Raw genomic sequence first — 20,196 nt, forward strand, 5'->3', positions numbered from 1 at the left:
TCTAAATGTTTTGTCACGTGCATGGGCGTAGTCAGAGCGGGGCAACTGCCTCACCCCTGAAGAGAACCTCTGAACCCCCCCCCCCAGTCCTCCCTAATGCTCTAAACATATTTTGCATTTTAAGTACTTCAATATAGAAAAATAATTTGAAGGAGAGCCACATAATTGCCTTTTCTGCCCTCATCTGAACAAAAATAGCGTGTGATGTTTTTAGGGGAGAGGGAGTACCCTAACTTCCAGCAATTTCTGGGGTCCAATTACTGTCCAATACTATAAGAAGCCGTTCAAATATTCATTCGCTTGAAAATATCCTAAAATTTACTGAGCAAAAAACCTAGAATGTAAAATTAGTTCCTCCAAAAGAAAATCTATAGCTTTTAAGTATTTAAAGACTAGATAAAGACAAAAAGACCCAAAATATTTTTTGTATTTCTTTGTTCGGGATACAAAAATCTTATGAAGAGACCATTTTGCAGATTCACAGCTGTATTGTTACATTCGATTTTTCCTAAGCAAGACACTTGATGAAATGGAGACGTTATTTACAAGGACAAAATGGATGTGCAGCAGATACGAAACTGGTTATCACTCGAATTACTGAACAAATAGAAACTGAATACAGAACAAAAGGATTGATGACAAAGGGTTTTTTCTATTGCTAAGGGGGGAGGGGGCTATTTAGGGGTTCCTTTTTTAGTTAGTGAAGGACTAAATAAAAAATAAAAATAACTTAAAAAAAAAAAAAAAAAGAGAATGGACAGTGACTAAACTTCCCATCGATCCTAATTAAACATTTTTGACAATGAAGTAAAATAGTTCCTGTTTAACTTTTTTTTCTTCTTAACTTAAATAACTAAATAGGGTAGACCGTCCAGTCAATGAACACTTTTATGTAAAAATAGGATTTTAAAACATTTTCTCAGATGAGTGGGCAGTATGTACTACCTTTCTTCACCCAATGCCGGAAAGGGAACTAGAAAATGTTGGGTTTGTCTACTGGTTGGGGTGTTCATTTCAGTTCAACTCCCCCCCCCCCCAATTTTTAAGAAAATAAATACATATATCATCTGTAATGTGTTTTTACTGAAATGCAGCAAATACTACAATTTTTTACGATGCTTTTAATTTTTGAAAATGCGCCTAAGGGCCATTCCACGTAAAACGGTAATTTTGTCCCGCACGTAACGGCTCATATATTTCATTAAAAGTAATAATTTAACTCGGTAATAAACAACATTTTTCTGCTTAAAAAATTACAAACGTTGTCATAAGCAAAAGATTTCGTCATTACCTCTTATTAAAACTTTTACTTTTTGATGAAACACATGAACCGTCACATGGCGGGACAAAGGGATTACTTTTTCGTGGAATGTGTGTGTGTGACCCAATACATAATTTTTTTTTTCATTGATTTAATTACTATTATTTCTCAACCCATGATATACTATGTTTCCTTTACATTGAACCCTTTGCTTTTAAATTCTACAATTTATTTGTCATTGCTATATTAATAGAGCAAAAAATTAACTAACTTATACAACAAGAGGTTGACTTTGGAGTGCCGCACGCGGCAAATGCAAATAAATTAAATTCTAAATAACACATTCAATAAAAATATAACTGTGTCAGAAGTATCTTTGTATGAAATGTAAAGATTAAAAAATGTGCTTTTACCTGTTTCATTAAAATATTAAAAGATTTTGGTGAAATTTAAACATTTGACTGTCCGGCTAGTGACTGTGGAATCGTGGAATGGCCCCTAAGTGTTCCGTCCGTCCGTCTACCCTATATATAATATATATTTCCGATTCGGTACATTATGTTTAAAGTCTTAATCTTACTGTAGAAATGTTACGTTACATTTTGAAGTTTTCATCACAGTTTTGTGGCTGAACATATCTATTTCGCCTTATGTATAGTATGCATACAACTAATTGTAATTTGCCATCGTTTAATTTCTAAATCTTGCAATAAAATATAAATAATCTTAACTTTTAAAAAGGAAATATTACGATTAAAATAACTTATTAAGTTTATGAAATTTTAATCTTTATAGCATCTAACTTTTCACCTTTGCTCATTACTAGTGGTTTAAGTACCATAAAACGATGTGCTTAAACGATCTCATGAGCTTTCAGTTCTTCCATAAACGACATCAAAACAGTTTATCTAAAATTCGCATTTCCCAAACAATAACGAAAAAAGAAACTTATCTAAAGAAACCACAAGTACAGTCAGACCTCCATATATCGAAGTATCAAATTGCCGGAAAAAATTCGATATATAGAAATTTCGATACATAGAAACGATCTTATTTTATCATAAAAAACTGCTAAAAACATTAAAATTAAAGCTAATTTTCATGCATGAAACCCAATTTCTAATTCATACGAGCATCAGAATAAATGAAAGTTAATTAAAAAAATAACAGAAATTACATTTTTGCGCCTTCATACACCTTCATTCTCCGGCAATTCAACTTGATCCGCAATATTAGGGGATTTTCGTTTTGACAATGTAATCGAAAGAAAAGTAAAAAATCAATCTACTTAACTTGAATGATTTTTACTGCAGCTAAAACGACTAGGAATGATATTCAACAGACAAAAGGGATGACTTGAAACTGATTTAAAATGATACTGGTTACAACTAAGATATTTGAATTAAACTTGAGGGAATTTAAGAAATCCAGAACGAAACAACGACCTATCTACACACCTTTTCAACCCTAGATTCCGTATGAGTTTCGTAGCAACCTTTAGTGAACATAATTTTCTCCCCTAACCTTTATTTTTCATAAGACAGTCTAAAGTGAAAAAAAAATCTACGAATGTCTCGAAGTAAAAAATCGATATATAGAGATTTTTTCGATATATAGAAACAATTTTTCTATGCAATGGACATGGTAATTTGCTGGGAATTCGATATATAGAAAATTTCGATATGTGGAAGTTCGATATATGGAGGTTCGACTGTAATTAAAAAACACAAAAGGCATTCATAAACAAGGACTGTGTTCAAAAGGGCTCTTCTCTTTATGTATAATTTTCATTACATGGGGACAGATATTTACTCTGTTTTCTCTGTTAAAAGGAGAATCATTACAAAAGAAAAAAAAAAACCATGAACTGTGTCTTTAAGGTTATTCGAAATATATTAATATGTCACGATTTTCCATCTTTCTTTATGTGATTTATTGTCTTCTTAAATTTCTACTCACACCTGGTTCACCTTGCCATTCAAAATCGTTGCCCGAATAGGTACATTTTGCACTTTCAAAAAATTTAATCTTTTATTTTAATGCATTTCCCGACAATTAATGAATTTGAGATAGATAATAACTTTATATTTTCATTGTAATTTAAATGCTTTTGTTACAATAAACATTTTATTTTCAAAAACTTAATACATTTGTACAAGAATGATAATGATAATAAATAGTTCTGCTATGCTACAAGTATATTATGTACAGGAACTTACATGTAGCACTGTGGCTTCATGTTTGATGGTAAAACGGGTCTTTCCAAGACACTATAAGGCATTTGACTATTATGTTTTTCCGCATCGTGTTGTCCTTTGTTTAAATGACTGCAAGAACAACTTGTGACTATCAGACACAGAATAACTGCTACAACAGCGACTATGGCAATCGACATATGGAAAGCCAGAGTGTTGTGAGATCTCTGAGAGAGTCTTTCTACCCACGATGATAGAGATGCATTTAATACTTCTTTTGTCAAAAGAAGCATACCAATTTGCTCCTTCACTCCATCTAAATATTCATGAGCTAGTTCTTTTTGTCCCCTCAGTGAGCTCCCTGACAATATATCTTCAACAACAGCTGTCATGACTTTTTGAACACCAGGTTCCTGTTCCTGAAGTTCCATCCACTTGGTACGCGCACGAGGAGTAAAATGGAAAGAAGCTTCCATTAGTTCTTCGCTACCCGTTTTTAACTTGAAGAATTCAGATTCATTTATCGGTAGATCAGATTTTACATATATAGTCCCGAGAGCTAATTCACCAAAGCGTTGTGCCATACCTCTGACGAATAATGTGTATGGCAAGCTAGGTACTGGCAAATGCTGACCAGTATAGTCTAATAAGAAACATCGCTGCAAAACCCAATCACAGAGATCAAGATAAAACTTGACAGTTGATAATGGATTTGTTTTGATATCTGTTATAGATTCTCTGAACACACCAAGTCTTTCTTGTAAGGTATCCAGCATCGAGACTACACTTGATACCCATCTTTCACTAGTGTCTTCTTTCACTTTACTCACAACGCTGTCCGTCATCTTCCACGTCACAATAATATTGTCCGTTTTAGTTTTGTCTGAAGTAGACAGCATCCAGTCAACTGTAGAAGCTGTAATAAGAAAATTTACAAGTTTAATAATTAACATTACAATGTAAACAATGAATATAATAAACAAACCAAATTTCAAACGTAACTACGTACATTCGATGAATTTTAAGAAAAACGTTGTACTAATGAAAAATACTATTGATGAGACGAATCATTCTTCTCATTGAAACGAAAATAATAATAATAATAATAATTTTAATAAAAAAAGGGTTTTAGTGAAAACTTTGCACAAAGTTACTATAGTGACAAAATATGACTCAGTGTAATATTCACTAATTTTACTGCGTTATGGGGGAAGTTTTGTAGGATTCTCTTTCTTCTCGGGTTCCCTAAGTCTCCCTGCGGCTCCCGCAGGGAGAGGCAAGGGGTGCCAGCAAATACCTACGGTATCACTATACATACGTACGTAGATATGATTGCGATAAAAGATTGGGTGTCGTGTCCAAAGGGTGTTCAAAAAAGTTTGGAAACCCCTGCTCTTTGGGATTCTTTCACTGTTCCGACGAACAACATGAGTTTTATATTATTCGGTCAAAATGTTGCCTCCGAACATGCAGCTGTAGTACTGTTGATATGAAACTTGATTACTGCATTCACGTACATGAGTAGAGAAGGTACAAAGATACATTTCAAGTGAATGCAGGCAGTTATTATAGTAAAGAATAAAATATGGTAAACTGCATAATTTGCCACAATGTGGCGATAACCCTACTCCCATCTGACTAAAACTTGGTTCAATGGAATAAAGCCAGAGCGAGAGATGCCAAAATGTGATGCTTTTCAAAGAAAGGGCGGGAGAGGAGGGGGGGGGTAGGTTTCCAGTTTTGTCAAGAAATGATTTATTCTAAACCCATCGTAAAAAATCTCTGTGAGTAAAATATCACATTGAAAAACTGTCGATTCATGTCATGCATAAATTTAACTTGAACAAAGACATCAGTTTACAACAATTGAAAGCGAGGATATTTAAGACGTTCTGGTCTTACTGTTTAGACAACGAAGAGTATTTGATAAAACTTAGGTTTTAATATGATTCATTTGCTTCATTCCAGATATTTGACGCTTAGTCTTGAACGAGTTCATTTTTGTTCTGGTTAAAGGAGGAAAAATTCTTAGATCAGCATATCGCCAATAATCATCACAACGCGTACCGGCTTTCCGCACCGATATTTTAATAAGAGGAATCGTTAAGATCCACAGCGGATTGGAAGCCAACTTATCAGAGTCACACTATAAAGCAATGCTGGACCAGAAATAAACAAAAGATTAATTTAACGATATTATTTACATCCTAAAACACTGAAACGCGTAGTGTTGTTGTTGCTCATGACAAAAAACATATGATCAGAGCAGTGTGAATGTATGTGTTCAATATTTGCCATAATTGGGTAAGTTCTTTAGGAAAATAACCATACTCGTTTAAACCATACTTAAATAACCATACCTAAAGGGTAGAGGGATTCAATGCAAAGAAATAACTAATAGATGAGGAGATATTCGATAAATCGTTTGGCTTTAGTCGAATGTTTTTTTCATCTATAAACTTATTTCCTAGCTTTCCCGAAACACATGTCTGCAAATTGTATTGATGTGGGCATTCTAGACTTATTTTTTATGTTTTTAATTTTTCGCAAACATTTAAAAATTTTATTGCACCATAGTTTAGACAGAAACAGGTAAAAAGTAATTATTAATTATAGTCTGTTCCACCCAGCTACTAACTTTTAGTGGAATGAAAAACTAAACATTATTTCAAGGAACATTAAAAAAATGTTTTTCCCTACATGCATATGCAACATTAACATTCAATGTCCCAAAATTAACTGTTCGAAAAGTTAGAATCCATCAAACATCCAATGAACACACGATAAAGTAAAGGCTAAATCATTTTGTTGAAATTTCCCAAAAAACTGCATTTACGATAAGTTTAGAACGTGAATAACGTAAAGCCATTCGAAACTTCAGTGTAATCCTTTTTTTTTTCTAACGTAGAGCACTGTAAAAAATGTGTAACCTTACTCTGTAAAAAAGCGGTGACTAACTTTACACATAAAACGGGTGTAACGTTATGCATTATCTAATACCGTTACACCAATTTTATCAGTTAAGTTACTCCATTACTATAAAGCATAAGGGCATAAGGTAACACAAAATGCAGAATGCCGCACCGTATTTACACGGAGTAAAGTTACACAATTTTTTTACAATATGCTTCAAATTAATACTTCAATATTTACGAATCATAAAACTCTGACACTACATGAGGATGATCCCTTAATATAAAAATAATAATAACAGAAGAACTTACCTAATTCGTGACCAAGTGCAAATATCAGCTTTCCTACATCTTCATGTGTGTGAAAAACTTTGGTAGTTTCTTTAGCACTTGCTTCATCCTGAAAATTAAAGGACAGAATTTATAGCTACCAAACTTTCATTGCATTTACTTCGATCACTAGAAAATATTCAGTTTATTGGTATATTTGAAACGAGTATGTTTCCATGTTTATATCTATGAAGAGAGTTGTTAAAAGGGAAGTGCAGTTTGATTTTTTCATGCGCTGCCCCACTTTAAATTTTCAAAATTGGTGTCATTGTGATGTTTCAGAAACATTTTTTTTTAACCAAAAACGGAGAAGATGGATTTTCTGCTATATTTCAGTGTTAATGCTAATGTAATGCTTGAAAAATAAACTAATTAACATGAATGCGAATAACTAATTCGCAAATATACATGCGCCAATGGAATTCATTTCTGCCAAAAGGAAAATATTTTGGTCTTGGAAACAACATTACACATTAATAAATCCAACAGCCTTTGAAAGGAGTAGTGCAAAAAAAGTCCCCCTCCCCCACCCCCTAACTCCATTATCTTGCTATCGAACACATGCATTTAGGAGTATTCAATTGCAACTGTGGACCAAATAAAAGAAATGAAAGAAAGTAATTTTTCTAAAAGGGGATTTATATATATCCTCTTACTCGATGTTGAAAAAACAATATCTGTTTCACATTTATTTTGATACTCACTTTTCAAAATTACAGTTTATTATTTTTACACCTTCTCAATAATAAAAAAATCAGATGTGGCAGTAGGGGAATCACTGGAGAACAAGCGGTAATATGACTCTAAAGTGGGTTAATGCAGCCATTGTAAATGTAATCCGGAGGCACCAGAAAATTATTTTAGCGAGTTCGTATTCAATTTAAAACGCAAGTATAAAATTGCAATTTATTAATTTCACACTGTCTCAAAAATAAAGGTCACATATGTAGGAATCATTGGAGGATAGTGTAAGGTTACAAAAGTGAGATAATATAGCCAAGACGTAACTTCTACCAAAAAAAGTGCGAGACTCTTACGTTCTTCGTAATACATATTCATATGTTATCTGTATGAAATAAATCAGAATTCTGAACAAAAGGGGAAAAAAAGAAAAAAAAAAAGGCGTTAGAGTACAGGAGTTACCCCGTGTACACGGGTGCATTCAAACTTGTAGGCAATGTACCGTTTGGTTTTATGTTTATCAGACTTCAAGATTATGGTTCAATTTATCAGGAGCCTATAATATGAAAAATGTACATTACTATATGTTATACAGTCGCTTTGTTTTAAGTTTGGCAGCAAAAAGGGGAAAAAAAGTATCAGCTCCAATTAGAATCATAATACTAACAGCAAAGTCATGGAAATTTTTAAAATGTGCAACAATATGAGAATCTTCTCAATCAGGAGAGTCCACGAAAGGAGACATGAAAAAGTTGACAGGGTGCAGGCGGCGCCAATTGGGGGGGGGGGATTTGACAAAGTTTATTAATCTAACTCGGGGTGGGGGTTCTTGATCAGGAGGGGGTTGGGGGGGGGCTCCATCGCAATGGACCTTATTCATGGTTTGGCAACGGTCCCATCAGCTGTCCGTCTGCGTGTATTTTGACCAACTACGTAGGGTCAGCAGTGGTAAGAAAACTCGTTTTATTTAAGGACTAGCCGCCTGCGGCGACCAGCTGGTTCGCCTTCTTACGCCATTCACTTTTCTATGCAAGCAGCCACCTACGGCGGCTGTTTGGCTAACTTGTCATTTACCATTTTAATTTAAGTTTGCCGCCTTTGGCGGCTATTTAAATAAATTTGGCAGCAGTATTAATCAATCGATCTCTATCTTTTTTTGTGCCATTCACATTTTTACGCCAAGATTGACGCCTTCTCTCGGCGGCTATCTACCTTCACGATCTATCTCTAAAATTTCTTATCCATCTCTATTTATTTTTACCTCCCAGCTCATTTCCTAATAAAAACAAAGATCACGCAAAAAATCGCTTTTTTTATTTAAGTAGAGCAAAAAAAAAAAAGGTTATCTCCAAAATTCCCCGTAAGTAAAGTAAGTGAGAAAGAAAAAAAAAAATCTCGCTGTTTTTAGTGACTTAAATGCGCACAACTATGAAATGTAACGTAATATAGATACAACAAAACGTCCAGTTGGGGGGGGGGGAGAATGAAAAAAGAAATAAATGCAATCCCTAAATAAAACAAAAAAAAAAAAAAGAAAGAAAAAAAGCAAGCGCTGCCGGAAAAACACGTGGTCATCACGTCATTAAATTAGAAGTAAGCTATATAGTAAAAAAAAAAAAAGATTAACATTGTTTGCGATTAAGATTCCGTCGTAAATATCGAATCGAAATCCAAGTAGTGACGTCAGAGCCATAGAAGATTGAAGAATGCTTTTTTCGACTGATGCGTGGAAAGACATGATGTGTTCAGTATTAAAAAAATTGTAAAAAAAAAACTATTGCATATTTTTAAGAACTTTTTCTTCTGAAGAGAGCGAAATGTTTTTACTATTACCAACTTAAATTTTAGAAATGAGGCTTTGATACTTCTCGCAGGATGATATTAGAAAAATATAAAACCCAGAAAAAAATGCAAAATACAGGTTTTTTCAAAAATTTATAAAAAATACAAAAATTGCTCTATTTAAAAAATTTTTTGTTCATCATATTTAAAATTAAATTTCCGACCCTAAAGTACAAAAAATATTTGTCTGGCGCGATTGGTTCGGGGTCTGTGAGGTTAAAAATACTAAAAAGTGCTAAAAATCACATAAAACATTGAATAACTTTTTTTCTAATTAAAATATCAAAAATCGAAGCCCGAGGTGCACAACTTCAGCAAAAACTACACCTGTATACCAAATTTCATCTTTCTAGGCCTTACCGTTTTCCCGGGATGCGCGCCACACACACACACACACACAAACATCTTATTTTATTATATGTATAGATTACTGGACTTTATGCGCATAATGAACATGCTTCGGGCTTACCCAGACTTATGACTGCATGGAAAATGCCGAGAAAAAGGAAAAGTTAAAAGAGAATTCGAGTTTTCACCATGTTTTTGATGAGGAATCAAAGAGGCTTAAACCCATGAAAATACGATAATAAAGACAGTATTTCGTATCAAATGAATCGTTCATCATTCTTTTACAATGTTTCTTAGTTAAAAACTTAAAAAATCTCATTTTTAAATGGAAAGAAGAGTTGATAAGCCGCACAAAAGCAAGTGTTATTATACGCTGTAGTACCGAATTTTCGTCTGCTACAGTTCCCACAATGCACTGCAGTGACGATTTTGACCCGCATAGTGACGTCACATGAATACTGTCTATTTAAGAGGTGCGCCCTCGCCCTAGTATGGTTACAGATCAGTCCGAACTCTCGGCCACCCAGGATGCTCCCAAAAAGACCAAGGCATGTTCTCCGCCTCCCATCACTGTCGCCAACCCCCCAAATCCAGTTGGTATCTTGGAATTCCTGTCAAAAGTGTGCGCCGGTGCTATCCAAGGAAAAATTACTGGCGAGGATCTCAACATCTTTCCAGCCCTCGAAGACGACATTGACCTCATTGAGAAATATCTGCAGGAGAAGAGTCTCCAATTTCACAGCCGAGTCCTGCCCAGTAAACGCCCGCTGAAAGTCGTAATCCGTGGCCTGCCCATCAACTTCCCTACAGAGGATATCCTTCAGGACCTGAAAGGATACGGATTCGACGTTGTCAAGGTTCTCCAAATGAAGACAGGACCCGAGAAAAGATTGCTGCCCCTATACCTGGCCGTACTCAATAAAGACGATAAGGCCGACGACGTCTTTGGTATCGGAAACATCGGCTACCTCCGGATCAAGGTGGAGCGACTTCGACCCAAGACCACTGTGATCCAGTGCTACAGATGCCAGCGTTTTGGCCACACGGCGGCCAAGTGCCATCGCTCCCCACGCTGCCTAAAATGTGCCCAGGAACACAGGACTTTCGACTGTACTAAGGACAGTTCTACCCCAGCCTGCTGTGCCCTGTGTGGCGGCCCTCATCCAGCAAATGCTCCTGTCTGCCCTGAAAGACCAAAACCCCGTCTACCCAAGCCCCCCAGGACCTTTTCTGCACAGGTTGGAACCGCATGGAAAGAAAGGACTCCACGCACAGCTCCCAGGACTACGGACTTCCTTCCCAGACCAGTTGCCCTGCAGCAGCTCTCCGCCCCCGACTCCAGCCAGGTCCTGGCACTTCTTACCCAGGTCCTCACACAGCTCCAAGCCCAACAACAGCAAATAGATGCCCTCGTAAGCGGCCTCGCAGCCCTAGCGAGGCCATAAGCTTTCTCCTCCCCCCCCCTTTTCTTTTCTTATAGGTGCGCTCCGGCGCTTTCTTCTGCACCAACTTCTTATAGATTTCAGGTAAAAGGGGGTTCTCCCCCTCCGCCTGTTAGCTATTACATGGCTTGGCTTGGCTTGGGGGATGGACATCCCGAGTAACTTGCTCAAATGTTGGAAGAACGGCGAAAACGTAAATACGTAAGAGAAATAAGGGATATTGTTATAAAATAAAGGACACTTCTCGCGTGTAACTGTGCTCCCACTGAAAGAGACAACAGTTGGGGGACAAAAAGCTCTCAATTATGTTGCAAGTTATATCGTAGATGTAAACTTTTCTTTCAGGAAAGAAAATGATTTTCATCAGTTTTCGAATTAACATGCTAGTTAGTCCCGGAGCTCGAGAACGAAGAACTCCGCCGCTTTCCATCTAATGTATATATAAAAAAAAAAAGTTGAAAACAACAACAACGTGTAGGAGCTGAGCTCCCGTGAGCTCCCCTGCAAATTAAGCCCTGAATGCAGTCAATATAAATAAAATCCAGCTGAAACAGAAAATTATTTTAGCTAGAGCATATGTAGTTTAAGATGCAATTATGAAATTGAATTTTATTATTTTCACATTACCCTCAATAATAAAATCCCCTCGTCTCATTGAAGGATTTAGAGCAATATTATTAAATTGAGATAATGAATATAATGCAGCTGAACCAGAAAATTATTTTACGTCTTGCACTTTTTCAAAAACGTGTCTTTAAAAAAAATTAGGCACGAAATGCTTCTATTCAACGAATTTTCTAGGGTTAAAATCAAATCAAAGTAATTATTAGGATTATTAACCTATGTTCAATGTTCTTGGTTTACATAGAAAAGAAAGTGTTTCCAGTTGATATGGAAATAATAAATCGAAGTTTATCGCAAATAGTTCAAAGTCTGTGCAAAAGAGGGCGTTGTAGTCTTAAATACGACTGAAAACAAAATTCGGAAATGAAAATTGCGAACTAACTAATTTGATAGACATACATAAATTTTAATTTCCGACTGCGCGTATAAGGTTAGACAAATTTATACTATTTTTGAAACACTGCCACTTTTTTAGACTAGAAATGTGGTTTTAAAAAATGTATTTGCGTAATGAACATGGCCAGCCACAGATGAAATAAAGTATGCACTATTACTTCACTCTGATTTAACATTTGAAATTATTTCAGACTGTAATCAATGAAAATTGCTTTTTGTGGCAATAAATTAACAATCATACTCCATATGTGTTAGAAATCATAATAATACATGGCACTAGTGAAGGATTAACGCAGTCCTACCTACTGGTTTGTAAAAGTGGATGCCAAAACTGCGCAAATTTCTTTCTTTTCATTTTAAAAGAAGTTTTTTTCAACATATATCATACTATACAATTTTAGTATACATTTAAGTAGGATAAGTGTACAATATGTTGGTATGAATGTTTGATTGGTTTTTCAGTACATAACAACTGTGAAAACATATGGATCTTCTTGAGAAGTGGGCATTAGCTTTTACCAGGACCTGGGCGGTCATTCCAAGTTCATCAGCTTGCGAGATCCTCGCTCACGTGATCGGTTGTGACGTAGAAGTGTCGCAAATTACATTTTAATCTACTCGAACTTAGCTTGCGGCTAGGTTCGAGTAGATTAGAATACTACTTTGCGACATTTCTACGTCACAACCGATCACGTGAGCGAGAATCTCGATCTAGCAAGCTGACGTACTTGGAATGACCGCCCTGGCCATCACTTTGGTTTGGTTTGATGCAGCCTAACTACATTTGAGTGGCTTTTATGCCAGAAACACTACAGAAACGCCGCACGAGAAGGTGCTTAAATAATGAGGAAATCTAGTTTTTGCACACTATTTCAATTTAAGCATGAGTTAATCATTATTTGCAATAATATCAAATGCAATAAAATAATATTTATTTGACTTATGAACAATAGTGGAAAGAATATGAAAAAATAAAATGAAATAAAAAAAACTGAGCTCTCTGAATCGATATTTGTTTTAGGAACAGAAACATAGATTTCTAACGTGCAGCAAAAAGCAATTACGCTTTGACATATTATTAGAGATTTAATGCTCCTCCTCCTTTCCTTTTTGACCGCGAAACGATTTTTTCCTACCCTCAGTATTTTCATTGGTTAACTATTTAATAATTCCATAATTCCATTGAAATAAAAGAAAAAAAGGGGTGGGGAATTAAGACACATAAAATGTAATCCCTAAATTGTACCAAAAGGCATGGAATCCACGTAGATGCGGTGCTCAAATCTTGCACACGTTTTCAAAATTTGAGTTGTTTTTCCGAATTGCTTTTCTTAACCTTTTAGTTTTCTTCATAGATAACTTCATTTGTCATCTGCATAGTCAGTCAAAAATGTAATTTAAGGAATAAACTTCTACTTTTGAGAAGTAGTTTGAGGAATAAATTTACTTATTTTTCAATTCCTTTTAGACATTGGAAGAAATTAATTTTCGTAGCAGTGGGAGAAAATTTGATAAAATAAAAATGTTGTTTATCTCCATAAATGAAAAAAAAATTAAATAAATAAAAAAGTATGAGAGTTGAAAAGAATGAACAGTTGAAAGAACAATAGCCGAAAAGCAAGGGAAAAGTGTAGCGTGTTTCTCAAAAACGCATCGCTTATCATAAAACCAAAGACCAATTGGAAGATAAATCAAGTTAGTTCTAAAGAAACAAAATATTTAACTCACTGAAATGCAAATTTAAATGAAACAGGCTGAAAATTGTTAATGAGAAGAATATCTTTTGAAAAAGAGGAAAAACTTCCGCAAATTGAAATAATTCGTTATGATATCATTGCACCCCAAGGAAAATTCAGTATTTATACAAACATTTACAACATATATGAGTGTTTGCTTGAAACAATTCGGCATTAAGTAACTTTTTTTTTTTAATTACGCTATTTCATATTCTACCTATATCTCTTTAAAGCGTTTGTTTTTTACTTTCGCATTTCGATTACTAATTAGGAAAGGGGCATTCAGTTCGATTTGATTACTTTCATTATTGTATACGCATTCTATTGCTATTTCATAACTATGATATGATCGACTTTGACTTAGAGGCTCCTCTGGTGAAACGTCCACTTTTCATGAAATTTTTTCTTTTGTAAGTTAATTCATCCAGGAAATTTTGCTTTTAACTAATCTAATACAGTAAAACCTGTAAAGTTGACCACCCTTGTAAGTTGACTACCTGTCTAAGTTGACTGCTATCTTCAGGCACCGAACTAGATCTATATCATATAATACAACCTCTATAAGTTGACCACAAAAGTAGTGCAAAGCAAGTGGTCAACTTATACAGGTTTCACTGTATTTTCAATTAGACCCTATTTCATCAACATTTAATTTCCTCTGATATTGTCACTTAGTAACTAAATTGTTTTATTTGAAGATTGGACTTAGGCCATTTTTCCAGTGATCCCTTCATCTGTTTTCATTAACTCTTTGAAATGAACTTACTTTTAATGTCCGCGAAACGAGAACTCCGGCAAGCACTGCTGTCCAGATCACGAGAAATCCAAGGGCTAAGGAAATGAAAGCCAGGTGACGTGAGGGGGTACTGTGCATCAGCTGAGCTGTCATTTTTGTTCCTAAAACAAAACATTCAACTTTAGGACAGAACAGCAACACCAAAATCAAAAGAAAACTGCTTTAAAAAGTTTAAGAGTTTTAACATCTTTTAAGTCCCTTTTGAGCTTTTAAGTTCAAAAAAAAAAAAAAATAAATAAATAAATAAATATATAAAATAAATAAATAAATAAAAATAAATAAATAAAAATAAATAAATAAAATAAATAAAAATAAATAAATAAAATAAATAAATAAAAGGTTCAGGAAATTTGAAATTAAAAGTTCAAGCATCATAAAAAGGGTAATTTTAAGAAATTTGCAGTTAAATGTTCAAATAAATAAATAAATAAATAAATAAATAAGCACTTATAGGTAAATGTTCAAAAAATAGCTTTTAAAGCTCGCAGATAAAAATTCAAAAACTTATTTGAAATAAAAAAAGTTGTTTTATAAGTTAAAAAAAAGAAATAAAATAAAAAATCTGGTAATTAAAAATAAACAAAGCGGATATGATCATGCTATAACAATGAGTGATGAGAAAAACTTCCCCAAATCGCACTTGAGTTTGAAATGAAACGAAGATCTTGAAAGAACTGATGAGAAGAGGGATTGAGGTTCAGCGGGAAACGGACGACTGGTCTTACAGATTTGTGGAAAGGCAACAATTGACACAGCGAACCGTGATTATACATAAATGTAAGGAAGTTTTTTGAAGTTAAGTTTCGGAAGTATTAGCATTGAACTGAAATTGCCCACCTGGAGAGGGGGGGGGGGGGGTCATGGCGCAGGCTGCGCCTTTGAAATTTGTAGGGGGGTTGAGGGGTATTTTCCTTCTTTTTTTGGGGGGGGGGGCTCTTGCTTTTAGGGGTTTCTTGCGGTTTTAGGGGGATGCGCCCTTGCTCTTGGGGGGGGGCACCCCTGGAAATTGAGCACATGAGAATCTCTAGAAGTGCAAGTCCAGCTTTAAAGTAATTTTTGCTTCCGAAGTAAGATATCTTGAAGGAAAATGATCATTCATTGACGTCTATTGTATTAAAAAGAAATTTAGACCATAAAAATTATTTTTAAATAAAAAAAAATCCACCTATAAGTTAAAATGAATATAAATTTGCTATTAATTTACTTCTCGTGGGTGGAAAAGCTAAGTTCACGAATTATTTTAAAACTATCAAGGGAATAGTATTAAAATTTTGCTTTTAAGAGATCATTAAGACAGAAAGGGACATTTATTACGAATTAAAACCTTTGAATATTGGAAGTTCTACTACACTAAATGAAGAGGGAGAACAATTTAAAACTGATTAAGTAAAATCAGTTCAATCTAAGCTGATTTCACTCTCTAAAAAAAGGTACAGATTAAATCTTTTTTTTTTTTCAGGACTTATTTTCTCAAGTACATTAGATCTTCGTTTTACGCGGGGTTACGTTCTACGGAAATCCCGCGTAAATCGAAACCTAATACTAGTGTTAAAATAGGGGTTTGGTTCTGTGTATAACAAAATACTTCTTTCTAGTGATGACTAATTGTATATCAAGTTATATGTGTAGTTATATCGACTTTTATGCACAACATGCATAAAGAAAACACAAATTAATTTCGTGTTCTGTTTATAAAGAGGAGCTGGCTATGATAGTCTTTTGGCAGTCATTAAGAATTTTTCTCTGTAGTTCTTTGCAGAGCATTAACGCATCCATGATCACTTGCGTCATTTCCATGATAGAACCTTCCTTCACTAACAAATCAGAAAGATCATTTCCATTGTCTAGAAATGGCTCAAAATTTTCAATGTGAACGTTTTTGGCTGTGCGTCACCGACGTCTGTATCCTCGTTGGTTTTGGCCGCCTTTGTCACTCCTAAAAGCGCTTCTTCCAGTGAGCTCTGAACTGTGTGAGTTTAATAACTTTACTTCTGGAAAGCGCTCTGGAACCAAACGCATAAAATGTCTCCAGTGGCCCAAGCTCGATTATAAGCAAGCCAAAATGCACTTGATTACGCGTAATCAGCAATCTTTAGAAGTTTGGATTTCAAAGAGGGGAAAATTTTATCTGTTTGCATTGCCGCATCCGCGTCAAACCGAAACTCATCCGCGTAAAATAAAATAAAGGTGTCAAATCTTAAACCGCGTATAATCGAAACCGCGTAAAATAAACCCGCGTAAAACGAGGGTCTACTGTATCTCGACTTCATTAAACGAGTACCGGTTTCGGCAAAGTTCTCTTTTAAACTACGCTATCTGACGAGCATTCGCCTACACTGGGGAAAAGCAATTCAAAAGAATAAATAATAATTATTTTGAAGCGAATGATTTCTTTCTCCTTTTTTTTTTAAAGGGCAACTCCAGCGGTAACTGACTGACATTTTTAAAACAAGGCAGTAAGAAATCTAACATTCAACGCAAAATCAACATCGGACGAAAGATATTTCCCCCTGGATTATTGTGTTTTTTTAGCTGAATTTAATGGCATAATTGGTATAATGGTAATATAATTATCCAAAATACATTTTGGATAACTAAAAAAATTACAGAAAAACATGTTAACTGACTGGAAATAATGAAAATAACATGTCGGTCAGTCACCATGATGTTAACAATTTTTTAATACAGTAAAACCCCTCCTAACGGACACCCCTCAAGTGTGGACAATTTTCAATTCCCCTATTCCAAAGCAAATAACTTTATCAAACCCCTTACCTGCGGACACCCCTCTATTGTGGGCAAAAAAATTTGTCCCGTTAGTGTCCGCATTAGAGGGGTTTTACCAGGGCAGGATTTGGAAGTGTGGAGGCCCCTAATCAAGGGTTCAAAAAGATCGAAAGATCGTTCGATTTCGAAAATATCCGACCTTCGATATATATCCGAATATTTTGATATATATGTATATATCCGATATTTTCGACCCTTGAAAGTTAGGATATTTTGTAAAAATTTTATTGTGGGGGGCCCCTTTGTTGTGGAGGCCCCGGGGCAGTAGCCCCTCCTGCCCTCCCCTAAATCCGGCCCTGGGTTTTACTGTACTCATTCAAAATGCATTTTGGAAATTTTATTAAATTCAGCTTAAAAACTATAACAATCCAGGGGAAGAGATATTTTGCACGATGTTTATCTTGTGTTAAATGTCGAAAAATACTGTTTTGGTTCATTCCATTAACCGTGATATTGCACTAAAGCTAAAAAAAAAGTGATGTGCTCAGTGGCGCAGCCGGAAAATTTTTCTGGGAGGGGTTTTCAAAATCGAAAATTGTTGCTTTCTTTCCCATTCATTTATAATGCGTAATCATTCAATATCAAAGAATTTCTATAGATTAATAATTATTCATTCAAAGTACTTGCTTAAAAACAATTAATAATTCGTATTGATATCACTATGAAACGAAGAAAGTGGGGGAAAAACACAGAATATTTATCATTACTTTTACTTTAATCTTATATTCATTGTTTGTGTTTTTTCGCGAGATCACTTAAAACCTCCTCCTCAAATACATTCATGTTTTTATGAATGTTAAATGCTAGCTTCGATCTTTCGATAAGAATTGGTAGTGAGCCTCAGAAAATCTGGTGTGGTTCTCTCTTTGTTAGGCTTCCTCTCTCCAGATTTCCTTAAAAAGGATTTATGCAGTGATGGAAGTGCTGAGGGACCATGATACCCTGTAGAGCTTTGTTGACACCATTTTAGCTGTCTTATATCAGTGGGGATGTGGGGAAAAATAAACATCATGAAATATAACTTTAAAATTTAAGAGTTGAAAAGTAATTTCTGACTGCTTCCCGATCATTAAAAGCAGTAAGATATTTTGTTGAAACCTATTCCGCTTGGAAAAGCTCCAATACTCTGCTTTTTTCCCTTGGTTTTAACAGAGGAAAGGAATGTGCTAGTGTTCTGGGAGGGGTTTTAACCCCAAAACCCCTCCCGTGGCTGCGCCACTGGATCAGTGGCGTACCCAGGGGGTGGGCTGATAGGGCTACAGCCCCCCCCCCGAAATTTTCAAAATTAATTATAAAAATTATAATAAAGAACAAGTTTTTTTTATGATGTATTTTTGAAATCTTACATTCGTATTGATATCAGAAAAGCGATACATGAACTTTTCTTAGCTACAGTTCATAAGTATTCCCCCCCCCCCCAGCTGAAAGACTTTCGAGCTCAGCCCCCCCCCCCCCCCGAACTGATTTGTCTGCGTACGCCGCTGCACTGGATGTGCTAAAAAAAACAAAATCATATCAATACCTTTCTTGTGTTCGCTGCCGGCTCGATGAGAAGGCTAGATAATCATCCGTCCACACAGATCCAGTGCCGATTTAAGGAGAGGTGTCGTAGTGTTTTTGGAAAAAGTGGAATTAGGAGTCGGCGTCTATATCCTGGGTGGTGTTCGGTTGAAGCAGCATGAGTGAAGAAAGCGCGTTGCCGCAGAGGGCACCTGCGAACGGAAGCAGAGAGCGCAGAGCGTGAAGCATGAAAGCTGCCGGTAACGCTTCGCTTCGCTCTTTTATGTCCGAATAAGAACGTCCTGTCGCAGCACGAGGGTTGCCACGAGGCTTGGCGATAGAGGCTTGGCGCACTTCCTGAGGGAAGGCGGTGTTGGTGGGGGTAGCACAGCTCACAAAGGGACAATCATAATCGGGGACAGGAGCTCGCGGGTCCCTTTGCAACTGCAGCATCCCCCCCCCTAACCTATCTTCCTACTTGAAACCAGGGCGGAAGGAAAAAGACAGACTCCGACTACGGGAATTTAAGGCTCCCATATAAGGGGAACTAACTTATCCGACATTTTGGTTCCAAATTTGTCGGACGAAAAAAATAGTACAGTCACAGTGGCGTAGCCATGGGGGGGGGGATAGGGGGGTCAGAACCCCCCATGAGCCCCAAAACAATATATATATATATATATATATATATATATATATGTATATATATATACAGTATAAGTGTATAAACTTGAGGGCATGGCTTTACTTTAAACTTCAAAAAAAATTAACCCCCTAACCCCCTCCAAGAATTTTTTCTCGCTACGCCATTGTACAGTCAGACCTCCATATATCGAAGTATCAAATTGCCGGAAAAAAATTCGGTATATGGAAATTTCGATACATAGAAACGATCTTATTTTATCCTAAAAATCTGCTAAAAACATTAAAATTAAAGCTAATTTTCATGTATGCAATCCAATTTCTAATTTATACGAGCATCGGATTAAATGAAAGTTAATTAAAAAAATAACAGAAATTACATATTTGCGCCTTCATACACCTTCATTCTTCGGCAATTCAACTTGATCTGCAATGTTAGAGGAATTTCGTTTTGACAATGTAATCGAAAGAAAAGTAAAAATCAATCTACTTAACTTGAATGATTTTTACTGCAGCTAAAACGACTAGGAATGATATTCAACAGACAAAAGGGATGACTTGAAACTGATTTAAAATGTTACTGGTTACAACTAAGATATTTGAATTAACTTGAGAGAATTTAAGAACTCCAGAACGAAACAACGATCTATCTATACACCTCTCAACCCCAGATTCCTTATGAGTTTCGTAGCAACCTTTAGTGA

At 35.5% G+C, this 20,196-nt stretch overlaps 1 protein-coding gene across 1 annotated transcript; it reads right to left on the reverse strand.

The window, feature by feature from the left end:
• Window positions 1-3,384: 3,384 nt before the first annotated feature.
• LOC129219421 (uncharacterized) lies at window positions 3,385-19,127 on the reverse strand. The gene is made up of 4 exons (XM_054853818.1): window positions 18,873-19,127; window positions 14,534-14,664; window positions 6,681-6,768; window positions 3,385-4,372 (listed from the first exon to the last, which is right to left on the reverse strand). The coding sequence occupies exons 2-4, from the start codon at window positions 14,654-14,656 to the stop codon at window positions 3,477-3,479; spliced, it is 1,107 nt and encodes a 368-aa protein (XP_054709793.1). The 5' UTR covers window positions 14,657-14,664; window positions 18,873-19,127; the 3' UTR covers window positions 3,385-3,476.
• Window positions 19,128-20,196: the final 1,069 nt, after the last annotated feature.

Source organism: Uloborus diversus, chromosome 3 (assembly GCF_026930045.1).
Source record: "Uloborus diversus isolate 005 chromosome 3, Udiv.v.3.1, whole genome shotgun sequence".
In the NCBI taxonomy this organism is placed as follows: domain Eukaryota; kingdom Metazoa; phylum Arthropoda; class Arachnida; order Araneae; family Uloboridae; genus Uloborus; species Uloborus diversus.

Excerpts from the sequence above, each read along its gene's own strand:
- LOC129219421 (XM_054853818.1), bottom strand. The coding sequence starts at position 14,656 with ATGACAGCTCAGCTGATGCACAGTACCCCCTCACGTCACCTGGCTTTC. Across the intron at positions 6,769-14,533 it reads TCGTTTCGCGGACATTAAAA|GATGAAGCAAGTGCTAAAGA; the intron begins GTAAGTTCATTT and ends TTTAATTTTCAG. Across the intron at positions 4,373-6,680 it reads TGCACTTGGTCACGAATTAG|CTTCTACAGTTGACTGGATG; the intron begins GTAAGTTCTTCT and ends TTCTTATTACAG.